This window comes from Strigops habroptila, chromosome 12 (assembly GCF_004027225.2).
Source record: "Strigops habroptila isolate Jane chromosome 12, bStrHab1.2.pri, whole genome shotgun sequence".
Lineage (NCBI taxonomy): Eukaryota > Metazoa > Chordata > Aves > Psittaciformes > Psittacidae > Strigops > Strigops habroptila.
The window spans coordinates 9,970,332-9,994,668 of record NC_044288.2 but is presented as its reverse complement, the minus strand read 5'-3'; the positions used below and the strand labels follow the sequence as shown (position 1 = coordinate 9,994,668).

Here is a 24,337-nt window from a genome sequence, read left to right as displayed (position 1 = left end):
GCCCCAGCCCCGTCCCGCCGCCGCTCTGGTGCTCCCCATCGCGCAAGCGCCGTTACCTCCCCCCCGCCGGCGTCTCCCTTCCCTTCCCCTCCCCGTAGTGGAAGCCGAGGCGGTGACGTCAGGAGCGGCGGCCATTACACGGTGTGGTGCGAGGCAGCGGGCGGCAGAGCTGCAGCAGCGGGGAGGGGAGCGCCGCGCCGCCCGCCCCACACCGGCCCCGTCCGGCCCGTCCTGCCGCGTCGCGGCCGCCGCCGCTGGGAGCGCGGATCGCAGGGAGGACCTCCAGGGTGGTGCGGCAGCAGCAGCCGGTGAGGAGGGGGAGAGCGGGATGGAGGAGAAGGTCTTCACCAAGGAGCTCGACCAGTGGGTGGAGCAACTCAACGAGTGCAAGCAGCTTTCCGAGGGGCAGGTGAAGAGCCTCTGCGAGAAGGTGAGGAGCGGCCGGCGCTGGGGCCGCGGCGGAGGGGGGGGCTCAGGGGCTGGTCGCTGAGGGGAGGCGGCGGGGCCGCGGCGGGCTCTCGGCGGGAAGGCGAGCGGCCGCGGAGCCGGGGAAGGCGCTGCCGGGCGCGGGGAGGCGCCTCTCGGGCGGGCCGCGGGAAGAGGCGCCGGGGGTGAGCGGGCGGCTCCGCGGGGCCGGCTGGCGGGGGGGAGCGGGCCGAGGGGAGCCGGGCGAGCCGCGGCCCCTCCGCGGGCGGATCCGCGCCCCCTCCTGCTGCGCTGGGACCTGGCTCCGCCTCCCGCCTTTTCATCGCCTCCTAAAATGGCGCCGCTGCCGGGATTCTCGGGAGAGACCCCCGAGCGGGGCCGCCATCCCGCGGCGGCGGGGGGGGGTGGGCCCGGCCGGGCTGCGCGGCACCGGCAGCGGCGCTTCCCCGCGGGCCCCACTTGGCGCGGCCGGGGCGAGCGCGGGGGGCGGCGGCGGGTGAATCGGCGCGCTGTGCTGTCACGGTACGGTTCGAACGTGAAAGCAGCCCCGAAAGCGTCGCTTATTGCAATGAAAGTAAAAGCTTATGGGAACGGACTGAAAATTACACGGGGTAAAGAGCTGCTGCTGGAACGTAGCAGCTTTGATTTTGTTCATTTTCGTGCTACAAATAAGCCCAGCCGCGTTTAGAACTCGTTGGAGGGTGGAGTAGCTTTCGGACTTTGGTTCCTTTGAATAAGGTCCTGGGTTCCATGATATTCTCCGAGCAGACAGTTGAGGTCCCATGTAGCCATTTATTTTTATGGTGATGGATCGAGGATGTGGAGACTTGGATGTTCGAGTACTGTGTTGATTGAGTCATAAAACCAGGCCAGGATAGAGCGCCTTCAGTAGCATCCAGCTGCATTTTCCAATTGGCTTCTAATTCTGGATGTAACTTAATAGCTGAGCAGTTCTTTTGGTTACTGGAGCTTTTACGTATTCCTGCATTTCTAGACTGAAGGTAGAAATATTTATGGACTGTTTGGGAACTGGGAATTAAGGAATATGGGAAGTTACTGATGTATTGGGTTCTAAAGAAGCCGGTGTACCTGCCACGAGGAGTAATTAGAATAGCTTAAATTTGGCATCATGCCTTCAAATACTACAGCATGTTGGTTTGGAAGCAAATTGTTTCCAGAGGACTGTCTATGAACTTATTAAGGAACTTGAGGTGGTTTTGGCCAGACAGGTTCTTGCTTGAGTACAAATTTTAGTTCACTAGTATTCCAGTAACTTAAAATTGTTACCATCTGATACAGTTTGTGTGTTTTAAATTGCATTGCAAGCAAGTGGCAATGTCACTGCATGACTTTTTCATACGCATCTCCAGTGACAGCAGTCCAGCTTCTTCCTTGGATTGCTTTGTTGGAGAGGCGAGTATTCCACTTGGCATCATTTATGAACTGGTGCTGGTGCAGGGTCCTGGATACTGCGTGAGAGGGTTGTGAGGTTGTGGGGTAACTTGCAGGAGCATGAGGAATACACAGAAAGCTTTCAGTTTGCTGGGGTTTTAGGTAGGTGAGGAGTGGGCAGACCATTAGAAATGCCTTTCTGTGGATACTGTAGTCCCGGGCATCGGTACTGCATAAGATGACATCTTCATTTTCCCCCATGAAGGATGGAAGTGAGCTGTATTTCTGGATAAATGCCTAGTGCTGGTCACTAAAATAATGGGAGAGGAAAGGAAAGGTCACAGAAAGTTGCGTGCCTCAGCTGCTGTGTTTGAGAGACCACAAGAATGTGAGAGAAGTCTACCTGAAAAATAGCATTTAGCAGCCTCACACTGCCTCGAGTTGGGTGGATATGCGCCAGCTCCAGACCAAAGGCAGCATTTCTCTCAAGCACATGATGCTGTGCTTGAGCTGAAATTCCCTCTCTGTGACTAGTTTGCGGTCAGCACTTTGCAGAGCACAACCACGTGGCTGTTTATATTAAGGAAAGATGAGTTGTTGCTGATAACTACAGGTGGATTTACTGGGACTTTCTGCTAAGAGGAGTTAAGTTCCTCCATGGTTACAAGGAATTGGAAATAGACTCTTGAAGTCTGACACTTCCATCCTGTGCCTCCGTGAGTGGAAGCTGTGTTTGTGAAAGCAGGTCACTGATTGAGTTCTGTGCCCTCCTGCTGGGGGACAGCGTTTGCTTTCACATGTTCCACGCTTCCAGCACTGACGCTCAGAAACTTTGCTGAGTTGTGCTTCATGCTTTGATTGTCTTAAGTAGTTTCGTGGATGTAATCACACCCAAAGGTTATGTTTTTCCATAAATAGCTTAATGTGTTAAGGACAGTGTCAAATATAGCTACTGTTCCAAAGGACACATAAAGACCCTACTAGGTATAAACTGTCATTCTGCACCACTTTGATTTGTAGCTCGGGTTAGTTCAAATAAACAACTCAAAATACCTTTGCGAGGGCATTTCCCCCATAACACTGTTTGATCAGATGATCTTCCTGACTGGTATTTCTTGATCTGCTGGGACTTCATGTGTGCAGACTGGTGCCTAACAGGAGTAAGCCTGAGGGCTCTCTTGTATTTCACTATTGATATCTAAAGCACTTAACAGCTGCGTACAAACATGACAATTAAATGTGGCCATTCGTGTATCCCAGTTACTTAGTGCAGCTTGCGTTGTGCCTGGTTACCTGCAGGGTGGTGGTAACTAGGAGAAATGTCTTCCAAGTGTAGGAATAATTTGCAACCATGAATAATACATAATGCTTCCACAGGTGATTTGAAAATGTAGGATCCTCCGAGTGGCAGTTAAGCTACTCCAGGCTTGCTATGTGGAATGTATTTTATGTTGTATCAGTTGTGTGACCAGTTGTACGTGCTTTACTTAAGGAATTGATCAGTGCAAGGTTTGAAGTGTTTAAAATGCCCACTGTATAGTCACTGTTATGTACCAGCAGTGTTTGTCCTGTTAACACTGAATTGTTTATTGACTGTTGTCCATGAACAGAGGAGAAAGGAAGTCCTTCATTGCCAGGTGAGGGTTTTTTCCACTGGCCATGTTGAATGGAAGGATGCTGGTTTGGAACACACTTCTTTCCCATACTTTGTGAGGGCAGAGGCAAATGGTCTTGCCTCCTTACTGGTGTATCACATACATCACAGGTGGTGGGCGTGTGGTACATTGCTCAGGAGGGTGGGATGATAGTCTAAAAATGCCCAAAGGAATGAGTTGAACCTGTGGATAGAGTCTCCACTCGTTGTTTCAGGTGTCTAGTGCAGGTGGAGGCAGAGGTGTCAGAGCCTCTTCTCCCCTGGAAATACCAGTCTGTAATTCACTGGGTTTGGATGTGGTATCCAGTTTGTAGAACAAGATGACGGATTGGTCATATGCTGTGTGAGTGTTGGGCTTCTCTTCCCATGTGCTTGCATTACTAGTAAAGTGTGTCTGAATAGACAGAATCTTTTAAACTAAGGGAAGGGCTGATACTGGTGAAGCATTCCAGAAACCTCGATTCAAGCCTTGTCTCCTGCAGCTTTTGATCTGTGACAGTGATCTCGGTTACATTTGCTTTTTGATTTGTCACCAGTGCTAATTTTCATAGTATAAATACGTTTCTGGGCCATCCTGTTCTCTGGTACAGTCCTTGTCAATGGTGTATTTTTTAATGTTTTTCCTTGTTGCAGAACTTCCACCTTTGTTTAACACCAGATCTTCCAACCAAGAGACTGATCACAGCTGAGAACTAACCAAACATGAATGGACCCACTGCAGTGTGTGAGCTGCTTAGGTTAAGCGCTGTAGGTCTGGGAGGGCAGTATGTCATGCTGAAGCTTTCTTTTGGGTCAAAAAACCTTCTCTGTGCAACCCAAGTTCAGTTCCTCTCATGCACAGCACTGGCAAGTTGTGCAGATCTCACTGCTGTGTTTTAAGCTGTTACTGTCCTGAGATGCCTGCCCCACTTCTTTTTCAGACAGAGGCAGGCACGTGATCCCTTCTGCCTCCTCTGCTGTTGAGAGTTGCCTTTCTTAGCTGATTATTTTTGGCCAAAAGCGAATGGTTTAAACCGTCCTCAGCTGCATTTGCAGGGGCTTTTCCATTAGCTTCCGCGTTCCCACCTCCTTGCACGTAACCAGCACATAGAACTACTCTTCAGACTAAGCTGATTGTAAAAATGAATGTTGCTGCTTGAACTTGCTGTAAATCAACTGAAAAACCCTCCCCTCCAGATCTTCCAGCTAGTGGGAGTTTCCATAGGCTGCGTATTGGACATTTCTGTGTCCCTCTGCCCCTACCCCAGCAGAAGAACATGGGGCTGGAAGGTGCAGCATTTCAGTTCCTCCTTGCTGCTGCATTGTCTGCTGGATTCACTGGCAAGGAGACCCTTGCACTGCTGCCAGTGCTGTGTGTGGAGGGGCCTCTTCACTTGTTCCGGGGCTGTGGGAGACCAGAAGGTGGTTTACGACTCCTTTGCTGCTGCTTTGTTGAAGATACCTGGGGATCAAGCTGTTGCTGGGTGCATATAATTAAACCTTCCATCTCTGAAGAGTTGCAGGTGTATTGCAAAAAAGCTTTTGGTGACATTTTAATAACTGTGTTTCAGATTATTCTGGAACACTCCACAAAAAAAGATCCTTTTGCTCCCAGTGTTCTGTGGTTTTATTTCTTTTTGTGATGGTTGGTAATATAAAATGGAAATTGTCTTTTTACACAAAAGGCATTTGAAGCATGAACCTTGCCAGGCTTCTCACCTAGTGCTGATTATACTCACAGCACTTGGGTGTATGAGAATTTAGTTGTGTATGTGCCGGTTCTTGTAGCATCAGCAGCTTTCTAATTCTTTTTCCAATTCTGGGAAATACTGTAAAATTGAGTCCTGCTGACAGGTGGGTTTTTTTTAATTACAGCATTAGTTGTGATCAAATAGGAGTGAAAGGTATTTCTGTGTTGGTTTAGAAGTTATTTTAAGCTAACAGAAGTAAGCACTTGTAAGGCAGAACAAGTTCCTGCTTGAGTTCTACCAGTGTAAGACTCAGGACACGGATGAGGCTGCAGATGGATGTCCTTTCCAAGGGAGCTGTGGCAAGGTTGCTGCCTGGGCAGAGCTGATGGCGGTGCTGCTCTGTGCTTGCTCCCTCACCATTTTCGGGTTGTCACTTGGCTGCCTTACACAGTGCAGTACCCACCCCGGCTGCTGTGCCTGCGGGAGGTGCGGAGGCCTCGGACAAAGGGCTGTGTGAGGGGAGTCAGTGGAGCAGTGATGGAATTCCCATCCTTGCTTAGGAGCCCTTGAACACTACACCCGTGCTCCGTAACACAGTTGTGGCCCTCAGTTCCTTTTCTTTAAGCAGTGTGTTAAGCTGGAAAGCCAGTTAATTCCTGGCTAAAGAATAAATACTGGAGCTCAACTGCTCAGTAGTTGGGTCTCCAACGTTTCTGCTGGGTACATTGACAGTACCTTCCCACAGAGGTGTTACATGTGTGCTAGTTGGGTTTGAATCCGTTCCTTGAGTATTGACACACGTGCCTACCCCATCCTCCTCTGGTATCCTTTAACATGACCCTTCCTAGCTGGGGTTGGAGTTACTTGAGAGGAAGAGTTGAAAACCTTTTGAGTTTACTATATGAAGGCTGACCTGGGGATATCAGGCACAACTAGTTTGGGAATAGTTGTAGCCTATTAATAACTGGAATGATACAAAATGACCGCAGCTTGTTCAACAGATGGGATGAAGCCCCTCTCTGTGGAAGTGGTCAGCTTCGTGCGTTGCTCCTGCTGCTGTGTTCCTTAGGGCTCCCATGTAGGGAGGGAGGCATCTGCCTTTCCTCAGCTATTTGGCCTCCTGCGTTTCTTTTAAAAGATTTTTCTAGGCTTTGTTTTTCTTCTAATTCAAGGTTAAAGGCACTAAGGTCTGTATGAGGCCAAATAATCCCATCCTCATTTTCCATCTGGTCTTGTCAACTACTGCTACTTAAATAGCTGTTCCCCTTCTCTTAAATCTGCCTCCAAGGGACAGAACACTGCTTCCAGTCATGCTGAGCGTGTAGGACTGCTGATGGTTTCTCCAAATGGAAGTGTTGAGGGGACTGTCAGGGCTGGGAAGGGTGTCAGTCGTTGCATTGCAGTACAAAGGACTAGAGGGTGGTTTGGCAGGAGTTTACTGCCTGGGTGCCTTTGTGTAGACCTTCTTCAGTGTGCAGGAGAAGGAAAGTTGTTGTCTCATCTTACATGTAGTACTGGCATTAGGATTGGTCTTCCTTTGGCTAACATCTTGTGTTTAACTTTCTCTCTTCTAACCAGACGGAAATTGCTAAAGGAATAAGGGAGTTGTTGCTGGGTAGTGGAGCAGTGAAGAAGGGTACATTGCTGTGTGTTGTGAGGTGTAAAGCTGATTGGATTTTATGCTTTTTGGTTAGTTAATTGCCTGTTCTTGTTCACTGACAGTCATTGATACATAAGCTCCAAACCTTTCATTTTGTGCACTTGGAATTAAAATGAAACTTCTGAGTTCATTTGTTAGTTCTACATGCCCTGTCCCAAGAAAATGAAGGCTCAAATGCGGCTACGACCACATGGGGACACGTGTGTTCTAAGAGGCTGTGCTGTGACTGACCAGGAGCCTGGTTTTCCTTCACTGAATTCTAAACCTGCAGCATTGCTGGTAATGAAAGGGGTTAGAAACGGAGGTGTCATAAACAAGAGAGGAAGCAGATCCTTTATCTTCTTCTTCAGTCCTGGGAAAAGAGTATTTTGCTGCTGTGGTGGCTTCTATCTGGATGGCAATCCTGGATTTGCTTACTTTGGGATACTAAATAATTAAATGTCAGTGGGGAGCTTTGTATTTGAATTTTGTTCCTACTTCTCCGTTCACACTGAACTCCTCAGTGGATCCCAAAGCTCAGCAGGAATTGGTTTCCCGTGTGTGTGATATGTATGTGCCTCGTACCTTCATCATGGAAGGGTGGGTTTGGAGGCCTTATCTCTCAAGTTTTGTTTCAGATGTCAGACAGTGAATGAGAATCCCTTTTGCTCTAGAAAGGGTGAGCCCATCTTTTGTCTGCACGTGTTCCCTTTCCTCTGCAAGTAAAGAGTGGGGGAAACCCTTACATTGAAGGAAGTGCATGCTTTCACTCTGCAGAAGACTTGCTGACTGTAATGGATGACTTTGCTTGGAACTGGAATCTCTTCCTGGCCACAGTGTTAGGCCAGCTAAAGCCAGTGTTCATCCCAATTAGCTGATCATTGTGCCTTTAGTCACATCCTGTGCATCTTGATGACAGGAAATTATGGGTATGATTTAAGTCTTAGATCTCATTGAAACATCTTTATGGTAACTACAAATACCCATTATTTTCCTTGGTTACAGTGGCTGCTGCTTCACACACACTTTACTAGACAGCGTGGTGGGTTGCAGGTGTGAATTCTGGTCTGCCAAGAATGACATGGTACCATCTGCAAGCATGACTTTGGAGCTGTGTTGTCAAGTTAAACTCATGGTTGTATTTCCTTTCCTGAGTTAGTAGTAATCTTTTTCAGGGTAGATGCTTCGTTTGAGTTGGCAGAGCTCCTGCTAGAATGTATGGCTCTAAGAAGGGGTTGCAGTAATTGAGAACCTTCTGGTATGTTCTGGAAACACAAAGGAATTTGGGTACAGATGGATTCATAGGGTTTTTTTAGCAATGGACCACTTGAAATGAGTTCTGTGGGGCAGGGCTGGTGATGTGCTCTGCTCATGAGGGACACTTGCCTGTCCTCAGTGCAGAGTGAGTTCAGAGAGAGAATGGATGGATTATAGCTTATGTGGCATTTGACTCAGAGCCTTAATCTGTGGCACACAGGATGAAGATACATACGGGGAACCAGGGAAACAGGAGATACCTCTGCAGACATACAGCCCCTGCATCTCATTATGAAGATCTGAAAATCATATGGTAGCTTTAATTGTCATACAGGCTTTTTAATTCATGTCTCTGATTGTTCATTATAAAATGCAGAGTTTACACTTGGATCTTGCATTGTCCTAAAACAATGAAGCTAATCTTTGTATTTTAAGAACAGTGTTTTGCATGGATGTGCTTTGTAAACAGAGGCACCAGAACAGTGCGTCGCTGTTCATCTGGCCATGGAGATGTGCAGCAGTCCAGAATGTTTTAATTCTTAAAACCCAGCTACTTGCTTTACAATAAGGAGAAAATGTGTTGGTTTTGTGTGTGTTTAACCCAGTAGTGGTTTTATTCTGGTTGTCTTCTGGCTGTTTTCGGATGGTACAAGTTGTCTCCTTCCAGCAAAACAGCTGAGCAAGCCAGTGTTTCAGATACCAAGTAGGAATGAATGCCAGTCACTATGACTAAGCTGAAGTGTACTTGGTATGTGCTTATTGTGTGAATGGTGAGGCTGCAGTATGTAAAATACATGACTTTCCACCTCAGCAGTTGTTGTCTGTGACATCATTTTCTTACTTCTTATGATCTTCTTGTGCAACCATGTCTGATAGCTACATGGTTTGTCTGCCTTGGACTCTATTGGTGCTTGGTTGTAAAATCAGCATTTGTCAAGTTGAGGTAATGGGTTCTTTTCATTCTTGATCTGTATCCATTTGCATTTGATTTTGCAAGCTGAAGGTGTATAGTGCTGAATAAACAGTTCAGCTGATTGGGAGGGAGGGTCTGAACTAATGTAGAAGGCTGTGATACCAAGTTTGTGCTGAAGTTAATCTATTTTAAGTAACAATGCCACCACAAGTTAAACTTTCTGTGGTGTGGGGCACTTAAAAGGATTGAAGACATACAGGAGCTCATGGCTGTCTTAGTGTGAAGAAGTGTTAAGAACTGAAAAAAAGACTTAGAAATAAAAGCACTAGTAAGAGTTCAAGAAAAATCTGTTTCAGAATTGCATAATTGTTTATCTTGGTGACAGGCAACGAAACCTGGATGTTTCAAAATGCTGATGGCAAAATACTGCAAAGTATTGCACTATTATCCATGGTGGCGATAGGTCACTGGGGTTTTGAAGCACAAGGAATCGGGTGTGTGTCTCTTAGTTCTGCTTCATCAGGTGGCCTGATCAAGATGTACTCTCTACTGAAGGCTGCTGAAAAATGCTCTCCTGGTTCCTCTCGGTGAGGAAGTGTAGGAGAGCTGCTGGTGGGAAGCCCAGTTTGCTGGGGGAGAGGATGGAGTTGTGTGATGTGGCTGAGCAAGCAGCATCATTGTGGTCTTGGGGCAAGGAGCAGTAATGAGGGAGCGGAACCGGATGAGGCTGCCCAGGGTGGTGGGTCCAGGACAGGGTCAGTGTCACACTTCAGCAGTGACAGCTTGCCTCCAGGGCACTGGAACTGTGAAATTGTAGTACTACATGTGCTGTTACTGTACCAACTTGTGTTACCTTACAGTGCATTGAAACAGTTTTTGCTCTACCCTTTCCTAGGAATTGATGTGATGTGCACATGTGGGCATGGTTCATGAGCCACTTGGTGGTGCCTTGTTTTCAGGGTGTTATTTTTTCCACTTCCAGCTCTGCTGAAGCTCTCTGGTAGAGGCAAATATACTGCTTAAGCATGTTAGCATGTGCCACTGTTAGTGCTGTGGGACATAAGGCAGTAAATGGACTGAGCAGTTTGTAACACGCTGTTCCATGAAACTTGTTTCAGAACATGGAAATGCTGAAATCCCTTCACCAGCATTCCCCCGCTGCAGGATTTAAATGGAGATTGCTGTTTTGCAGGTTGACCTGGAACAGTCTTTTTCCATCAGGGTAGCTGTCTGACTTACCTCGGTGTTCGGTCGTCTGCGTAGCTGAGTGATTTAATGTTTCAGAAAATGAGGAAGCAACAGCTCCGTTGCTGAGGACGGTGCCAGTTAAATCTCAGTCAGCACAAACGCTGCAAGCCTTTGATGAAAAATGAATGCTGCATTCCTTGTGCAGTGCTTCCACTGCCTTGAGAAAATACAGCCATAGAAAGCATCCTAATTACAGAGGAGGCTTTTCATGTCGAAGCACCATCAGCATCTGCAACATTCTCTGTCAAAAGGAGAATTAAGGTGCTTAAAGCTTCTGAATGTAATAGCATATTAGAAGAGGCGAAAGCTGTTAAAACACCTTCAAAACATCCGGTGAGTGTCACTGCATAAAAATGAACTTAAGTCAGGATCTCTTAAAATAAATGTACACTTTTAGCATCTACCACAAGCCAGCAATGACCTATCTTTAGAACTAGGCACGGCATGAGTGGAAACTGTCACATGAGATTGACTTTTGATGTAAATACGTCTGCAGAGTGATTTAACTCTGCTGCTCATGCTGTAATATCTAAAGCTCTGTATTGTGCAGGGTGCTAAACCACAATCGCATTTTTGCATTTCTTTGCAGTGTTGAATGAAACACTGAGTTTCGTGCCCCTCCATCTTTAAGCTGTGTGTGGCTGGTGCTCCCCTTGTTTGAAGTGGTGACCGTGGTGGTTCTCCTGGGCAGCGTGCGGCAGCAGTGAGACCCCTTCTGGGGGTGGGAGCGTCCCCACTGTCCCGCTAATGGCTCCGTGAAGAGGGTGGAAGGTTGGACACAGCATGTTCCTTAATGGGTTGGCTCATGTCAATACCCAGGATTCAATACACTGTTCAAATTTAACTTCAGATGTCTTTCCTAACCTTTTAAAATGTAATGCTCTTTGGATTATGGTGATTTTTTTTCTGTTGTCTCAGAATACTTCACTTAGCAGAACCCCCCAAAATGAGTCCTCTGCTTCAGGTGTCGGGTTAGGTCTGAGAAAGTTAACAAAAGTGACCCTAAAATGAATGTGGTGTTGCTCTTCCATCTGGTGTGTGCTTCAGAACACTTTGGATCCAGCGTGGCGTGCGCACAGGTGGTATTTGGTGCTGTCTCTGCAAATCTCGTCACCACCTTGGGTTCTAAATGGAACACAGGTTTTGTGTGTTCTCTTGTCATTCCGGCAGTGAGGCAGAAAAGGGATCCCGTCTGAACAGGAGCACTGGCAGTCGAACGGGATGGAAATCTTTGTAGATGTAGCTTGTAAACGTGTTACTATTTATATTTCTAATACTCTCTTGATTTAGAAAATTACTGTGGCATGTGTTTGGTGGCTGTGCTGAGAACAAGCTGCAGCAACTGGCACCGTGATGGTACGATGAAGGAATTCTGAGGATTTCAGAGTTACCTTTCTGATGCTATATTTAGTTTGTTCTTCACACGAATTGCCTTTGTCTGCAACTTTTACAGACAGAATTTTGTGGGGAACAAGTGGTGATGACAAAGATGTTTCTCTGCTTTGGTTTAAGGACACAAACACAAAACTTGCTCAGAGAGCTTGTGCTGTGCTTACATCCCCAAGGGAAAGCCTTGGTTTCAGCCATGTCCAATTCAGGCTTTGAATTGGAGATAAGACTGGCATGAGCTTTAGATGTAGTGTTTCCAAATCCCTATGGACTTCTTCAGTTGGAGCTGTGATGATCGGTGGTTTAGGCTTCATGGAACTGTTTGTGTAGAAAGTCTGAAGTTTGTCTTATGCTGGAAACTAATTCTGAAATACCTTCCTCAAGGAGGGGAAAACCCCACCAAACCAAACTGCTGCTGCTAATGCAGGGTTGCGTAAAGCAAAATGTCATTTTAAGTAAACTCTTCTCTCAAGTGCTTCAGAGAAGGAAGGGACAAGAGTTCATGAAGAGAGCAAGTGGTAGAGTGGTGGAGCACACTGGATGAAATGGCTGTTCATAGCCATTCACAATCTATGTGTGTGTGTTGTTTTCCAGGCTAAAGAAATCCTGACGAAGGAGTCTAACGTACAGGAGGTGCGATGTCCGGTCACAGTCTGCGGGGATGTCCACGGCCAGTTTCACGACCTCATGGAACTCTTCAGAATTGGAGGCAAATCACCAGACACAAACTATTTGTTTATGGGGGACTATGTTGACAGAGGCTATTATTCAGTCGAAACAGTCACATTGCTTGTAGCTCTTAAGGTAACTTCTCAGCTCTATGATTCTGTATAAAAATGTATATATTTACTGTCCTGCCTGTGCTTAATATCTATTCTGATTTGCACTACTTTGGCGTTATGTACAGAAACCGAAATGTTGGCTGTCTTGGTTTTCTAAGATGCTTCTGAGAGGTTCAGTTAGTGCTGTATTTATTTTTACTTGCCTAAGTGGGAATCTTTAATAATTCCCTTGGGGAGATCATCTTAATGCACAGATGTAGTGAAGTCCACTAGTTACAATGAATAGCATTTGGAATTAATCTCCAAAGTATTTGGCAGCTGAAGATTTGAATGAATTATCCCTTCTTTTCTCAAAGCTTATAATTGAATTTTCAGCTTGAAAAGGGTTTGGTTTTCATTGCTTTATGGACACATGATGGGGGGTGAGGGGTGCAAATGGTTTGGTGGGGTTTTGGGGAAGACACGTGTATTTACTGCTTCTAAACTGAGGTGTTCTGTCTAGGTCCGATACCGTGAACGCATCACAATTCTCCGCGGGAACCATGAAAGCAGGCAAATCACACAAGTATATGGTTTCTATGATGAATGTTTAAGAAAATACGGAAATGCAAATGTTTGGAAATACTTCACAGACCTTTTTGATTACCTGCCTCTAACTGCCTTGGTGGATGGCCAGGTACGCTGGTATTTGACAGTGTTCCTAGTTGTAAAAGGAGCTGTTTAGGCTGTATTCTATCAGCTCTCAGCTTGAAAGGAATCTCTTGCATGTTTATTCCTAAATACACTAAACAATTATAATGGTACTGATAGATGAAGGTTTTCCCAGTCGTTTACATTTGTTATATCTCACTGTTGCAGATTTTCTGTCTACACGGTGGCCTCTCTCCATCGATAGATACACTGGATCACATCAGAGCACTTGATCGCTTGCAGGAAGTTCCCCATGAGGTACTGAAAGAGAACTTTATAAACTGGTGGGATCCGTGATTCAGCACATATTGGGTGCTTGAGTACATGGGCTGAAAATGAAATTCAGAACAGCTCAGCAGGATGACAGTGCTGTCTTCCTGTTGTAGTCTTGTGAACGGGCACGTTCTTGCCTAAAGAAACGTATTGTAGTGTGCCTGGCATCACAGCAGGTACAACTGAATGATTTTGGAGGTGAGAAATACTTCTATGAATATTCTTCATTCAGGTCAACTTCTTGGCAGTATTTAAAGTGTTAAATGCGCTGGTTGTGCAGGGCTGGTGCGTGTGCAGGTGTTTTGTGGGTTTGGTTTTTTGCACTCCGGTTCTGAAACATCTTGTGTGTCTCTTGCAGGGTCCAATGTGTGACTTGCTATGGTCAGACCCAGATGATCGTGGTGGCTGGGGCATTTCTCCTCGAGGTGCAGGTTATACATTTGGACAGGATATTTCAGAAACCTTTAACCATGCTAATGGCCTTACGTTGGTTTCGAGAGCTCATCAGTTGGTAATGGAGGTAAGCAGGACAGCCGGCGTGTATCAACCTCTGATGGCAGAGCTGCTCCATTAATACTGCACTGTGTGTGTCAGAGAGGTGCATATGCTGCTGTCACAGTTCTGATCCAGCTGAGAGGCTTCCAGAAACTCTACTTTTGACAGTATTCATGTGCTACTAAAGGAGTTTCTCAGTATGACAGTGGAGTAACCTTTATTTTGGCCTCTGTTCTGAAAATCTACAGTAACATCCCAAAACAGACTTTAGTAGTAGATGTGGTGTTGCATTTCTTTGTAGATAAAAAGGTTCCCAAACATAAATGTTGAGTCTCTCAATGAGAAAATGCACATAAATGTGCATTATTTGTAATAGGTTTAGCTCTTGCTTAATAGTAAGAAGCAACACATGAAGGCCAAAACTCCTTTGTCTTTCAAGGAGACAAAGATACAGCCTTCATCTTATTTCACATCTTATTTCTACAAATGCCACTTGGGGTTTTGCACATTAAAAATGTAGTTAGCAGTCAGGTGGTTATATGGGGTGGGCACAGCCAGTGAACTTGGCTGTCATCATTACCTTTCTTTCCCTCTCCAGGGATACAACTGGTGCCATGACCGAAATGTAGTAACGATTTTCAGCGCCCCAAATTACTGTTACCGCTGTGGCAACCAGGCTGCAATCATGGAACTTGATGATACTCTAAAATACTCCTTGTAAGTATGCTTAAAAATGGGAATGCCATCGTCCATGATTTTAAGATAGCTGCTGTAGTAAGATATGCTTTTGGGAGGTGAAGAGAACGTGGAATTGTTGGGTTAGTCACATCTAAAGACATCTTGTCTGTCAGATTAAAGTGAGACTCCCTGGTTTTGTTCTGTGTAAGTGGAGTTTAATGAAAGTATGTGACTTGTGAGTAGGAGTGCTCTGTCACACCTGGGCTGATGTCCTGACTTTCAGAATGTTTGAATTCCTCAGATGTCAAGATGTCAAAACTGTTTTTTTCTGTAAAACCTCTTTTAGTGAGGTTTCTAAGTAACTATCTCAGCAGCAACTTCATTAGTAAACGAGGCAAAAACACTGAATAAACTGCCCCCTTTGACAGTTACTGGGGACTTCAACTTTCCTAATACGTAGTCACATTTGACCAGTTTGAATGTTAAAGATTCATTTCTCTCCAGTCCTTCGTAGTAATCATAAGAGGCGTTTAAAATACGGGGGATATAAATAGGTACTAATAGAAGGTGTAGAAGGTTGAAGACTTACTCTAGAAGACTTTAATTGGTTGCAAACCTGCATTAGGGCCAGTGTTACTGTAAGTCACACGTAAAACATACGTGAATGTCACGGGAGCTCTTGCAGGGTCACTAATAGCTGTGCTCTTCAGCTTGCAGTTCGATCCGGCGCCGCGCAGAGGTGAACCGCATGTGACTCGTCGCACCCCAGACTACTTCCTGTAAAGAGATTTTAGCCCTGTACAGTATTGCCATGAACCGTATGTTGACCTAAAGAAAACGGGAAGAGCAACAGTAACTCCAAAGTGTCAGAAAATATTTAACATTCAAACTTGTTTTCACATGGACCAAAAGACGTGCCATATTCAAATACAAAGCCTCTTGTCGTCAACAACTGTGACCACTTTAGAATGAACCAGTTCATTGCATGCTGAAGCAACATTGTTGGTCAAGAACCCAGTTTCTGGCATAGCGCTATTTGTAGTTACTTTTGCTTTCTCTGAGAGACTGCAGATAATAAGATGTAGACATTAACACCTCGTGAATACATTTAACTTTCCATTTAGCTCTAGCTTTATTCAGCATGACTGTAGATAAGGGTAGCAGCAAACAATCATTGAAGCTTAAAGAACATTTTTAAAGTAAGTACCAAGGCCTCATATTTGTTCTGAAACTGTTGGTTTTATTTTCAGGGAATACTGTTTAATTTAATTGTATTTGATTTCCTTTTTTTTTTGTCTGCACTCAGTTCCCTTTTCCACTCTTGGCCCTTCCATATTGTCCCTTGTAATTGTCCGAGGATAGTGAATTACTTTGAACAGAACTGGTTTTTTCTGTAAAACAATGTGACTGCAGGACAGAGCTGCAGCGTTTTTCATAATAAACTTGTGAACTAAGTATGGAAACACGTCAAATCCTAATTGCATCTCAGGTCAGCTCCGGGGTCATGAACTGACATGGAGCTGGATGGGGCTTAGAAACTTGCATGGGAATTTCCACCCTAACTAACTCCAAGTGAGGTGACTGGAGGGTGCTGGAGAACTCTCTCTGTGTGCCAGGGAGGTGCCTGGTCCTGTGGCACCGTGCGGCTGAGAGCGGAGCCGCTTGGTCCTGACACGCTGCTCTGCCCAAGTACTCAGAAATGGCAGATAGAGGATCACTGAATTCATGGAGCCTGGCTTTATCCGAGTGTAAATCTGAGTTTGAGCCATTTCCAATGTAGGTACTAACATACTTTGGTTCATTTGCTGAAAAACTGAGAATAAAACCAGTTTTCTAAATATTAAAGGAAGTAAGTTGAAATTTAGTAGCACGTGTATTGCCCAAGCTCCAGCCTGACAACCAGCGGTGGGTGGTTTGTGTTCACTTCTGTTAAAGTAGTTCCTTCCTACTGATTTGTCTCAGAATTTGAATCCTGAAACTCAGATTTTATGCCTTCTTAGGGCTTGTGCTTAAAATTTATTGGCCGTGTCTCAAGACGTGTCTGACTGTTGTTTTAATAGAGGACTTTTAATATTAAGAGACTTTAAATTCCTTGGGCGCAATGTAGGAGTTTCCACCACACAGAATGTTTTCGTTACTTACACTGCTTGCTTCTAAGGGGCACTACAGATATTTTGCAAGTACTATATGGTTTTTGCAAACATACGTGGATTCCTAGTCCTAGACACACTTTTTGGGGCTTTCTTGCCTGTGGAGGACTGCTGAATTCTCTATCTTGCAAAGAAGGTGCTGCATTTCACCAAGCATTACTTCATCCCTCTTCTGAACGGCTTGAGTGGTTGCTCCTTTCCTTCAGCAGGAATTCAGCCTTGTCCTGGAGGTTGGGTTCCAAATGGTTTCTGGGGAGCACTTGCTCCTCTGCAGTTTGATCTCTTACAGGAAGAAATGTGTCCTAAAAATAAGTGCTGCTGAAGTGTCTTTTTTTAGTGTATCAGGAACTTTTGCTTTGATCACTGTTTGCTGTAGAGAGTAGCTCCCTTCAAATTCCCTTCACTTGCCACTCTCTGCAAGTGGCTTTGTAGGCAGGACCTTGTGCCTTAACTGACACCTTTCCTCCCAGAGTAGTGACTCTGCCCTATTTTCTGTGTTCCCTGTCACTCCAGTGAGCGTGATTCCTCCTGCTCTGGCTGGGACCACTCTGTTTGTTCAGTTTCTGTACACAAATGGGAGCAGTTGTTAGTAAAGTCATTGGAAAAGGTAGAAAGTAACCCCAGTTCTTGTGCTTTCCCCTCTAACTGATGGCTGGGACTGACCAGAGGAAGATTTCAATGAGGATATCAGGTTGTGAACAAAAAATTGTTGTTCTGATGGAGATTGGTCACCAGCAGCTAAAAGCACACTTGGAAGATTCAAGAGGAGAAAGAAAACTTCCAATATAAGTCATTACTGTCTGATACATTGGTTCACCTGAGCAAAACTTCCTTCACTTCAGACTGTGATGGTGCTGACTGCAGAGAAATAAATGAGTGTAATGAGGATCTGTACTTGTTTTGGAGATAGTGGTGATGTTCCTCCTTCACTCCAAAGACTGGTGAATCCATGAACTGTGAAATAGGAGCAGCCAGAAGTCCCATACTCTGGTAGTTCAGTACGTTTAATGGGGTAGTTGAACCTGGTTTTTAGTGAGGAGGCTGACACTGGGGTGTAAATTGTTGAAGGCAACCATGAATGAAACTCTGAAACTTCCTCTTCTGTTCCTCAGAATTTGGGTGGAGTCAGTAGAATCCCATTGTTGGACAGATGAAGGAGGGGTTTGAACTTTCCATACCGTGTCACGCTTAAGTCACGCTTGATGTCCTGTTATTTAGCCACTCATCTGGACTTGTGTATCAGGCTGAAGTAACCGCCCTTCACTTGTAGAGGCCCCTCCTTCTGAACTGAGGGGTTGTTGGGTCAAAATCAAGACAAAATTACACACCTGCACAGGGAAACATTCAGAAACTGGTTTTGAAAGGAAAACGGAGGCTGATTTGAAGTGCAGAGACTTGCCTTCATGCTCTCTCCGCCCCTCTCTCCTGCCTGTTCCATGCACTGATGGGCAGACAGTGCTGTGTGTAATGGTTGTTTCCTCCAAGGTAAAGCACCGCACGTGTCTGTCACCTCGTCCTCGTGTCATTGTTTCCAGCTGCTGACATTTGCATCCGTGTCCCTGCCCCGGCTGCTCAGGCAGCGTTACCCGTTTTAGATCTCCCCATAATACCCCAGGAGGATCCTTGCTGCAGACAGACAGAGCTGGTTACCTTGTTCCTTCCTGTGTGGATGGTGACAGAATCAATTCTGCCTTAGGGAAGAGGTGGCGAGTGGATGGATTGCTGATGAAAGCTTGGACATTCCATCTGCCTGTGTTTCAGTCTGGTTAGTATCAAAGGCCATCTGGAAGTGTGAGGAGAGAGATTTCTGAGGGTTACTGGTACCTGCCAGTCCCTGCTTCCATGTCCCGTGTGAGGGGAAGTTCTGTTCTTTTTTATAGTTGTGAACTCGGACACTCAAATCATGAAGTAATTGTGTCTTTGCGTTGGCAACTTAGGAGTTCCAGCTGAATCTCAAAGGTAAGGGATTTCCTTATGTACAATACAAACCAAAAGCTGTTACGCAAGTGCTAGGTTTATTTTGGGCCTTTTTCCATGGTGCAGTAAACACATTCCTCTGTCTTTCCCCTTTCACCCCTTCATCTTTGTTTCCTTAGTAGTGCCGGAGCACAGTTCCTGCCGTGGAGGGAGCTGTGGCCTAAGGAGCAGGAGGGAGCAGAAGGATAAATGCTCTTGTTCATCAGGAAGAGTGGTCTGTAAGAAGGGGCAGATGTGAACAACTCACAATTTTGTAACCTCAAGTTAAATACAGCTCCAGATTCAATCAATGGAAGGTGAAGGTGAAGTTCCCTTGTCACCACTTCCTCTCAAGATACGTTTTAGGGGGTTTTGGATAGGTGAAAGTGAAGTTTTACACAAGAGAAATGGCTTTTTGGCATTCCATGCTTTTGACAACCATTTCCGTGGTTTACATGAGCTTAGGTTTTGGAGCAGTGGGTTCTGAAGTCCTGCAGAATGTGTAGGGTGCCTTCTGTGTGCTACACCGAGGAGTAGTTCTCTGCAGGCTCCAGGAGGAGGTTGGAAATGGGTAAAGAGTTAAGTAAAAATGCCACTGGGGTGTGTGGAAACCTTGCAGTCCTCAGGAGTGCACTGGAACAGCCCTGCAGAGTAAGCACCTCATGAGTCAGCTTCTGTGGTTTGCTAAGAAGTTATTTCAGTGCTCTAATTCATTTGGCTCTGCTGCTTTTGGCTGAGAATAAAGGCAGGCTGCTCTCTTGAGCAAGGGACAAGAGTTCTTTGGCATATATACAGGGGAAAAAGGGCTGAAACAACACTTTTGGGTTTAAATTAAGCAGTGCTGCATGTTTTAGCCTTTTAAAACCTGTGCTGTGGCTTAAAAGCTTTGTTCTTTAAGATGGGCTGAGCTACAGCTCTCAATCTCTTAATTACTCTACGGTGAACACAACTGCTTTGGATGAAGATTAAACTGATGGCTGCCGGTGTGTAAATCACTAATAGCACCTAAATATTATATGTACATAATGTGTAGAACCAGGTGGGACATACCAGCTTTTAGAACAGGGAGGCACTGCCAAGGCTGCAGAATCTCGAGTCTTGGAAGTTTTCTGGACTAGGCCAGGAAAAGCCACATCTGGGCTGGTGCTGCTTTGTGGAGGGGGGACCATGGTCTCCCCCCAGATGTTATTTCAGTGTTCACAGCAGCATGTTGCTGAGTTATGGTACATGAACCCCGAGTCAGAGGTTGTCCTGTTGGCTCGTTGATCAGCCTGTGGTGAAGCTCTCAAGGCTTTGGTTGTGGTTTGCAAAACATCAACGGAAATAAAAACAACGGGGAGGTTCTGATCGCTTCAAACCAGGCTCACTTGGTGGCTGTGGCCTCGCAAACGGCTGTGTCCTGCCACCTACTGCCCGCCTGGCGAGGGAAGAGGAGCAGCACCATTTGGGGTGAGCATCCGGGGGGAGAACAATGTCCATTTTGCAGATACTCCTATTGTTGCATGGGACTATAAATCAATCTAACCCTTTGCTATTTGCTAGTCTTGGTGACTTCTGTATTAACCTTCCCCATCAGATTTCTCCCAAACACAAGTGTGGGGGTTTTTGGTTTAGTTTTTTTTGTTGTTTTTTTAATATTTCATTAAATACATAAACTGTTTCCTGGATTATGCATTTAAAACCACAAGTGCTGAGCTGTCAAAAGAGGAGTGTACTCTATAAACTGATACTTGCATGATCGATTGGGCTGGAAGGCTTCAGCCTGGCTCCCAACTGCCTTTATTTATCAGGAGGTGGAAAAGCCACCCACTGCCACCCTGCCTCATCATAAACCCTGCTGTGAAAACCCCACTGTAGCATAGCAGATGATGCAGGAGTGGTCAGTGGCCACTGCTTCTCTTCTGCCTTATTTCATAAGGAAAAGGGGGACCCTGGCAGAGCCTTGTCTGAGAGGAACCTGCAGGGCTTATTCCACGCTTGACCCACTTTGCAGGCAGCTTCCCTCCTTTTCCTCTGCCGTGTTTGTCCTCAGGGAAGAGGAGCACAGCTGCTGCTGCTGCAGGGACCTGGGCTGCAGCTCCCTGGAGCCTGGTCTTCTCCCTCCCAAAGAAAGGCTGGTGCAGGGTGCTCTGTTGTGTCTGCCCATGAGTGTATCTCGCCTTAGTTGAGCCGTCTCAAAACTGCCCCTTTTCCCTGCAATCTCTCTTAAAAATACTTTGAACTCGCCTGACTTCTGAAACATGCTGTATTTATTCCCATGGGCTTTGAAACCTTAAAGCAACTCCTCTTTATCATCTGTGGCATTAGAAACAGCCCAGAATCTGGTGTTTGGACTTTGAACAGCTCCAGGGTCAAACCCCAGGGCCGTGCAACCCTTTCAAGCTCACCTAGTTCATTCAGCCAAGCGTGAGGCTGTTCACAGTTTTCTACGCTGCTGCTTAAACTCGTTCTTAAGCCCATTTAAAGCAAGTCCGCTCTTGTCAATCAGGTCACGGAGCTCATGTGAGCGCTCCCCCCTCCCTGCCCCGGTACCTCCCGTCCCACGGAGCGAGCCCCGGCGCCACCGCGTGGCTGTGTGCCGGTGTCCCGGTGTCCGGAGCTGCCCTGCTGCCCGCAGCGTTTGGGTACGCACCGTTCCGTTCGGCGGCCTGGGCAGGCTGGAGGTGGGTGACCCTCACCCGGCAGCATGTGCACAGCGACCGCTGGACTGAGCGTGATTCCTCCCGAGCGGCCGGGTTCCGAGGATCCCAGTGCACACCTGGAACAGAAACGAGCCTGTTCAGGAGCGTGGAGGTGGAGTGAGGTCAGGAAATAGATGCTGCAAATACACTTCAAGTAGGTGTGTTTCTATTTTTAATCTTTTTCTTTCTCCCCCTGTCTTTTATCTTCTAAACTCTCTTGAATCCCTGTGGTTATACAAGGGGAATGAGAGTGGTGGTGGAGGAAGAAAGAAGTTGGCAAAGGAAAACCCAGCTGGTGTCTGCTGGACAGGATTTGGGGCTGAGTGCTGGCAGTCAACTGGACTCTCATGCAAGTGGTGGGCTCTGTCTCGAGTGGCCGGGGTGCAGCGTGGATGAGAAGCGACGCCTGCTCGAGGATGCTGCTCAAGGCAAGGTTCGAGGAAGTGGAAATGCCAGAACTGGCTTTTCCCAGAGCAAGAGAACAAGAGTTTTCCTCCCCTGCTGCTGCTGCTGCCTCAAGGTGGCTTTGAGCAGCAGCAGCCCAGGCTGGTGAGCTCAGCAGTGTCTCTCTCACATGAGTAATTGTGATGTTTTCTGGGTTTACACTCACCCAGTCAGCTCAGTTTGGGTTTCAACTTGATGTGTCTACTTGCTTTAAAAAAATCTCTCTCATCTTCTATTTCCTGAAATAAACAGGAGGAATTTTGCAGCACTCGTCCTCCCCTATGTGTAGCTGAGGTTCTGGCTCAGATCCCGTGGTCACACCTCACTGCAGGATCCCCAGGTCCAGCCCTCACCAACCCCTATCCCTGTGGCTCCGGGAATCCAGGCTCAGCTCTCGGAAGCTTCCCAGCGTGTCAGTGGAGCAGAGCTGAACCCTTTCAAGCCCGATGGTTCTCATTAGGCTTTGACAGCCCCACGTTGTGCTTGTGGTGTCAAAAAACACTCAGTGTTCTCTCCATGGTCTCTAAATCACCACCAGCAGCTAAACCCACCCCAACCCAGTTCCAGTGTGAAAGGGGGCACTGAGAGGTGTTCTGAGGGGTGGGGGCACAGTAAGTTTTGCCCAGGAGCCAGGAAGAGAATCCAAGGCTGGGGAGCAGATGCAGTGCTGTGCCCTGGAGGAACATGCATGTTCCATGTGCTCACATCCCCTTCCCCCTGCAGCTGTGTCACTCTTGTGCCCGGGGATGCTGCAGTATGTAGGTCAGAGCTCTTCTGGAGACGATAAGCATTAAATCAAGCTTGCTCTGATCTCGGCTGCTCCAATCTTTCCAGGTATTTGCTTTAGTGTTAAGCTTCCCCCTTCCTCCTCTGGGTTTTTGGTGGCGAAAGGTCTTTAATTACAATTTATCAGTGGCTGATACATGGTGTGATTATGTTCATGGCTTGGGGTGGCAATACTTAGGATTATTTGGACTGCATCTAACAATGGAAATTGGGCCACCCATGTTTTGCAAAACCCTGTTCAGTGCCTTGCAGCTCTAGAGAAGGAGGGGTCTGTTGTGGTGCTAATACTCACAGGACCTTGGCTATCAGCGCTGCAGCAGCTGCTTTCCCCAGCAGATAACAGAGCATCTGGGCCAGCCGGGAGATTCACTGTACGATACGTAGGGCAGGGTGGGAGGAGGCTGTCCTGTGATTACAGCATATCTCTGACACCCGGCTGCCACGGGCTTGGGGTGTGGGCTGGTTTTGCTTTAACTTTTCCAGGCTTTTAATTCAACAGCTAAATTCAAAGTCCACTTTGTGGGCTGAGTTTTCTCCTTTAGAAAGCTGTTGAGAGCTGTACCAAGTATAAAACCCATCAGTGGTATTGCTTTGAATCCCACAATTAAGCCTGGAACTTAGATTTCTGCCTGCTCCTAGATTTTATGACATTTGTAGTCTAATAAAATCTGCCACCCCCTTTGCTGAGCCTGATCTGCAGACTGAGAGCCTGTGCTCACAGACCACGAGCCACATCAGAAACCACCGCCAAAGGGGATTTAGGATTTGCAGATGTTTTCCACAGACCACCTTCTCTCACTGTCTGATCCTCTAGGCCAAGGAGTTTTAACATAAATCATAATAAAAAAGAACATTTAAGGAAAATCAAGGCAGTGTCGTTTCTCTTTTTAGTGCAGTGAATGTGGTTGTCAGCACTGGAGTACGAGATGGAGTGACTGAGAAAGAAAGAGGTAAATGTGACGATGGTACAATCAAAGGGTCACACTGGGCCCAGTTTGGAGGCTTCACACCTCTATATATGTGATATAACTTAAAACCATGATAATCAAGCCCTAATAAAGGGTGAACAAGCAGCTTATCTGGTTACTGTATCAGGATCTTTGAGGAACCTCTGTTTGCATCAGTCTGCTGTATAAGCATCACCAGACATCTGCAGATGCTCACTGAAGTCGGTGACGCTTACTGAAGCACACACTAAATCAGGCTGGAAGGGACCACACTCTGAATTTCAGTCCACCTTCCAAGTCAGACCAGGTTGCTCAGAGTCACCCCCAAGCCTGTGGTACCTAATGAGCTGCTCAGCATCCTAAAGCCTGTCAAACAAGATTCCCAGGTCAGGCAGTCATTGGAATTTATCCAGAAAGCTGCTGAAGTGCTACGGCCTGACGTGGAAGAGCCTCACTGTCACCTGAGCTCTGAGAGGTTCTTCCTGGCTGACAATCTGTATTTGAGTCTTGCACCGCTCCAGAAAGTCACCCCTATTTAAGTGAAATACTTGGGATATTTGTGGTCTCACTGGTTATGTCACTCGGGTAGAAGACTAAGGAAAGAAGGAATCCTTCTGTGGCTGGGCTACTGTCCTGGGCTGTGGACTGAAATGAGCAGAACAAGCTTCTGAACTGAGACTTTCCACATTTCAGGAAAATTCTGGTGGTTAGTTTCTGGCGCGTATGATTGTTGAAGCAGGTGTGCGGTGCACTGCCTGGGAAGGGGAGGCAGTTGTGCTCTGCAGTGCAATGCTGGTGCAGGTACCAGTCTGCTTACAGGCAGCGTGGCTACATCTGCACTGAAGTGCGAAAACATGCTTCAGTGCT

The 24,337-nt window shown here is 46.5% G+C and overlaps 1 protein-coding gene and 2 long non-coding RNA genes across 3 annotated transcripts; 1 reads left to right on the top strand and 2 right to left on the bottom strand.

The window, feature by feature from the left end:
• Nucleotides 1-28: 28 nt before the first annotated feature.
• Nucleotides 29-15,969, top strand: PPP2CA (protein phosphatase 2 catalytic subunit alpha). The gene is made up of 7 exons (XM_030504627.1): nt 29-430; nt 12,183-12,392; nt 12,873-13,046; nt 13,229-13,318; nt 13,692-13,853; nt 14,427-14,545; nt 15,217-15,969. The coding sequence occupies exons 1-7, from the start codon at nt 329-331 to the stop codon at nt 15,287-15,289; spliced, it is 930 nt and encodes a 309-aa protein (XP_030360487.1). The 5' UTR covers nt 29-328; the 3' UTR covers nt 15,290-15,969.
• LOC115615911 lies at nt 10,159-15,254 on the bottom strand. The gene is made up of 2 exons (XR_003994167.1): nt 15,167-15,254; nt 10,159-13,470 (listed from the first exon to the last, which is right to left on the bottom strand). It is a non-coding gene; the product is annotated as an uncharacterized LOC115615911 (long non-coding RNA).
• LOC115615909 lies at nt 15,620-21,327 on the bottom strand. The gene is made up of 2 exons (XR_003994163.1): nt 21,245-21,327; nt 15,620-19,256 (listed from the first exon to the last, which is right to left on the bottom strand). It is a non-coding gene; the product is annotated as an uncharacterized LOC115615909 (long non-coding RNA).
• Between the last annotated feature and the right edge of the window lie 3,010 nt (nt 21,328-24,337).

Excerpts from the sequence above, each read along its gene's own strand:
- PPP2CA (XM_030504627.1), top strand. The coding sequence starts at position 329 with ATGGAGGAGAAGGTCTTCACCAAGGAGCTCGACCAGTGGGTGGAGCAA. Across the intron at positions 12,393-12,872 it reads CATTGCTTGTAGCTCTTAAG|GTCCGATACCGTGAACGCAT; the intron begins GTAACTTCTCAG and ends TGTTCTGTCTAG. Across the intron at positions 13,319-13,691 it reads TGCAGGAAGTTCCCCATGAG|GGTCCAATGTGTGACTTGCT; the intron begins GTACTGAAAGAG and ends TGTCTCTTGCAG.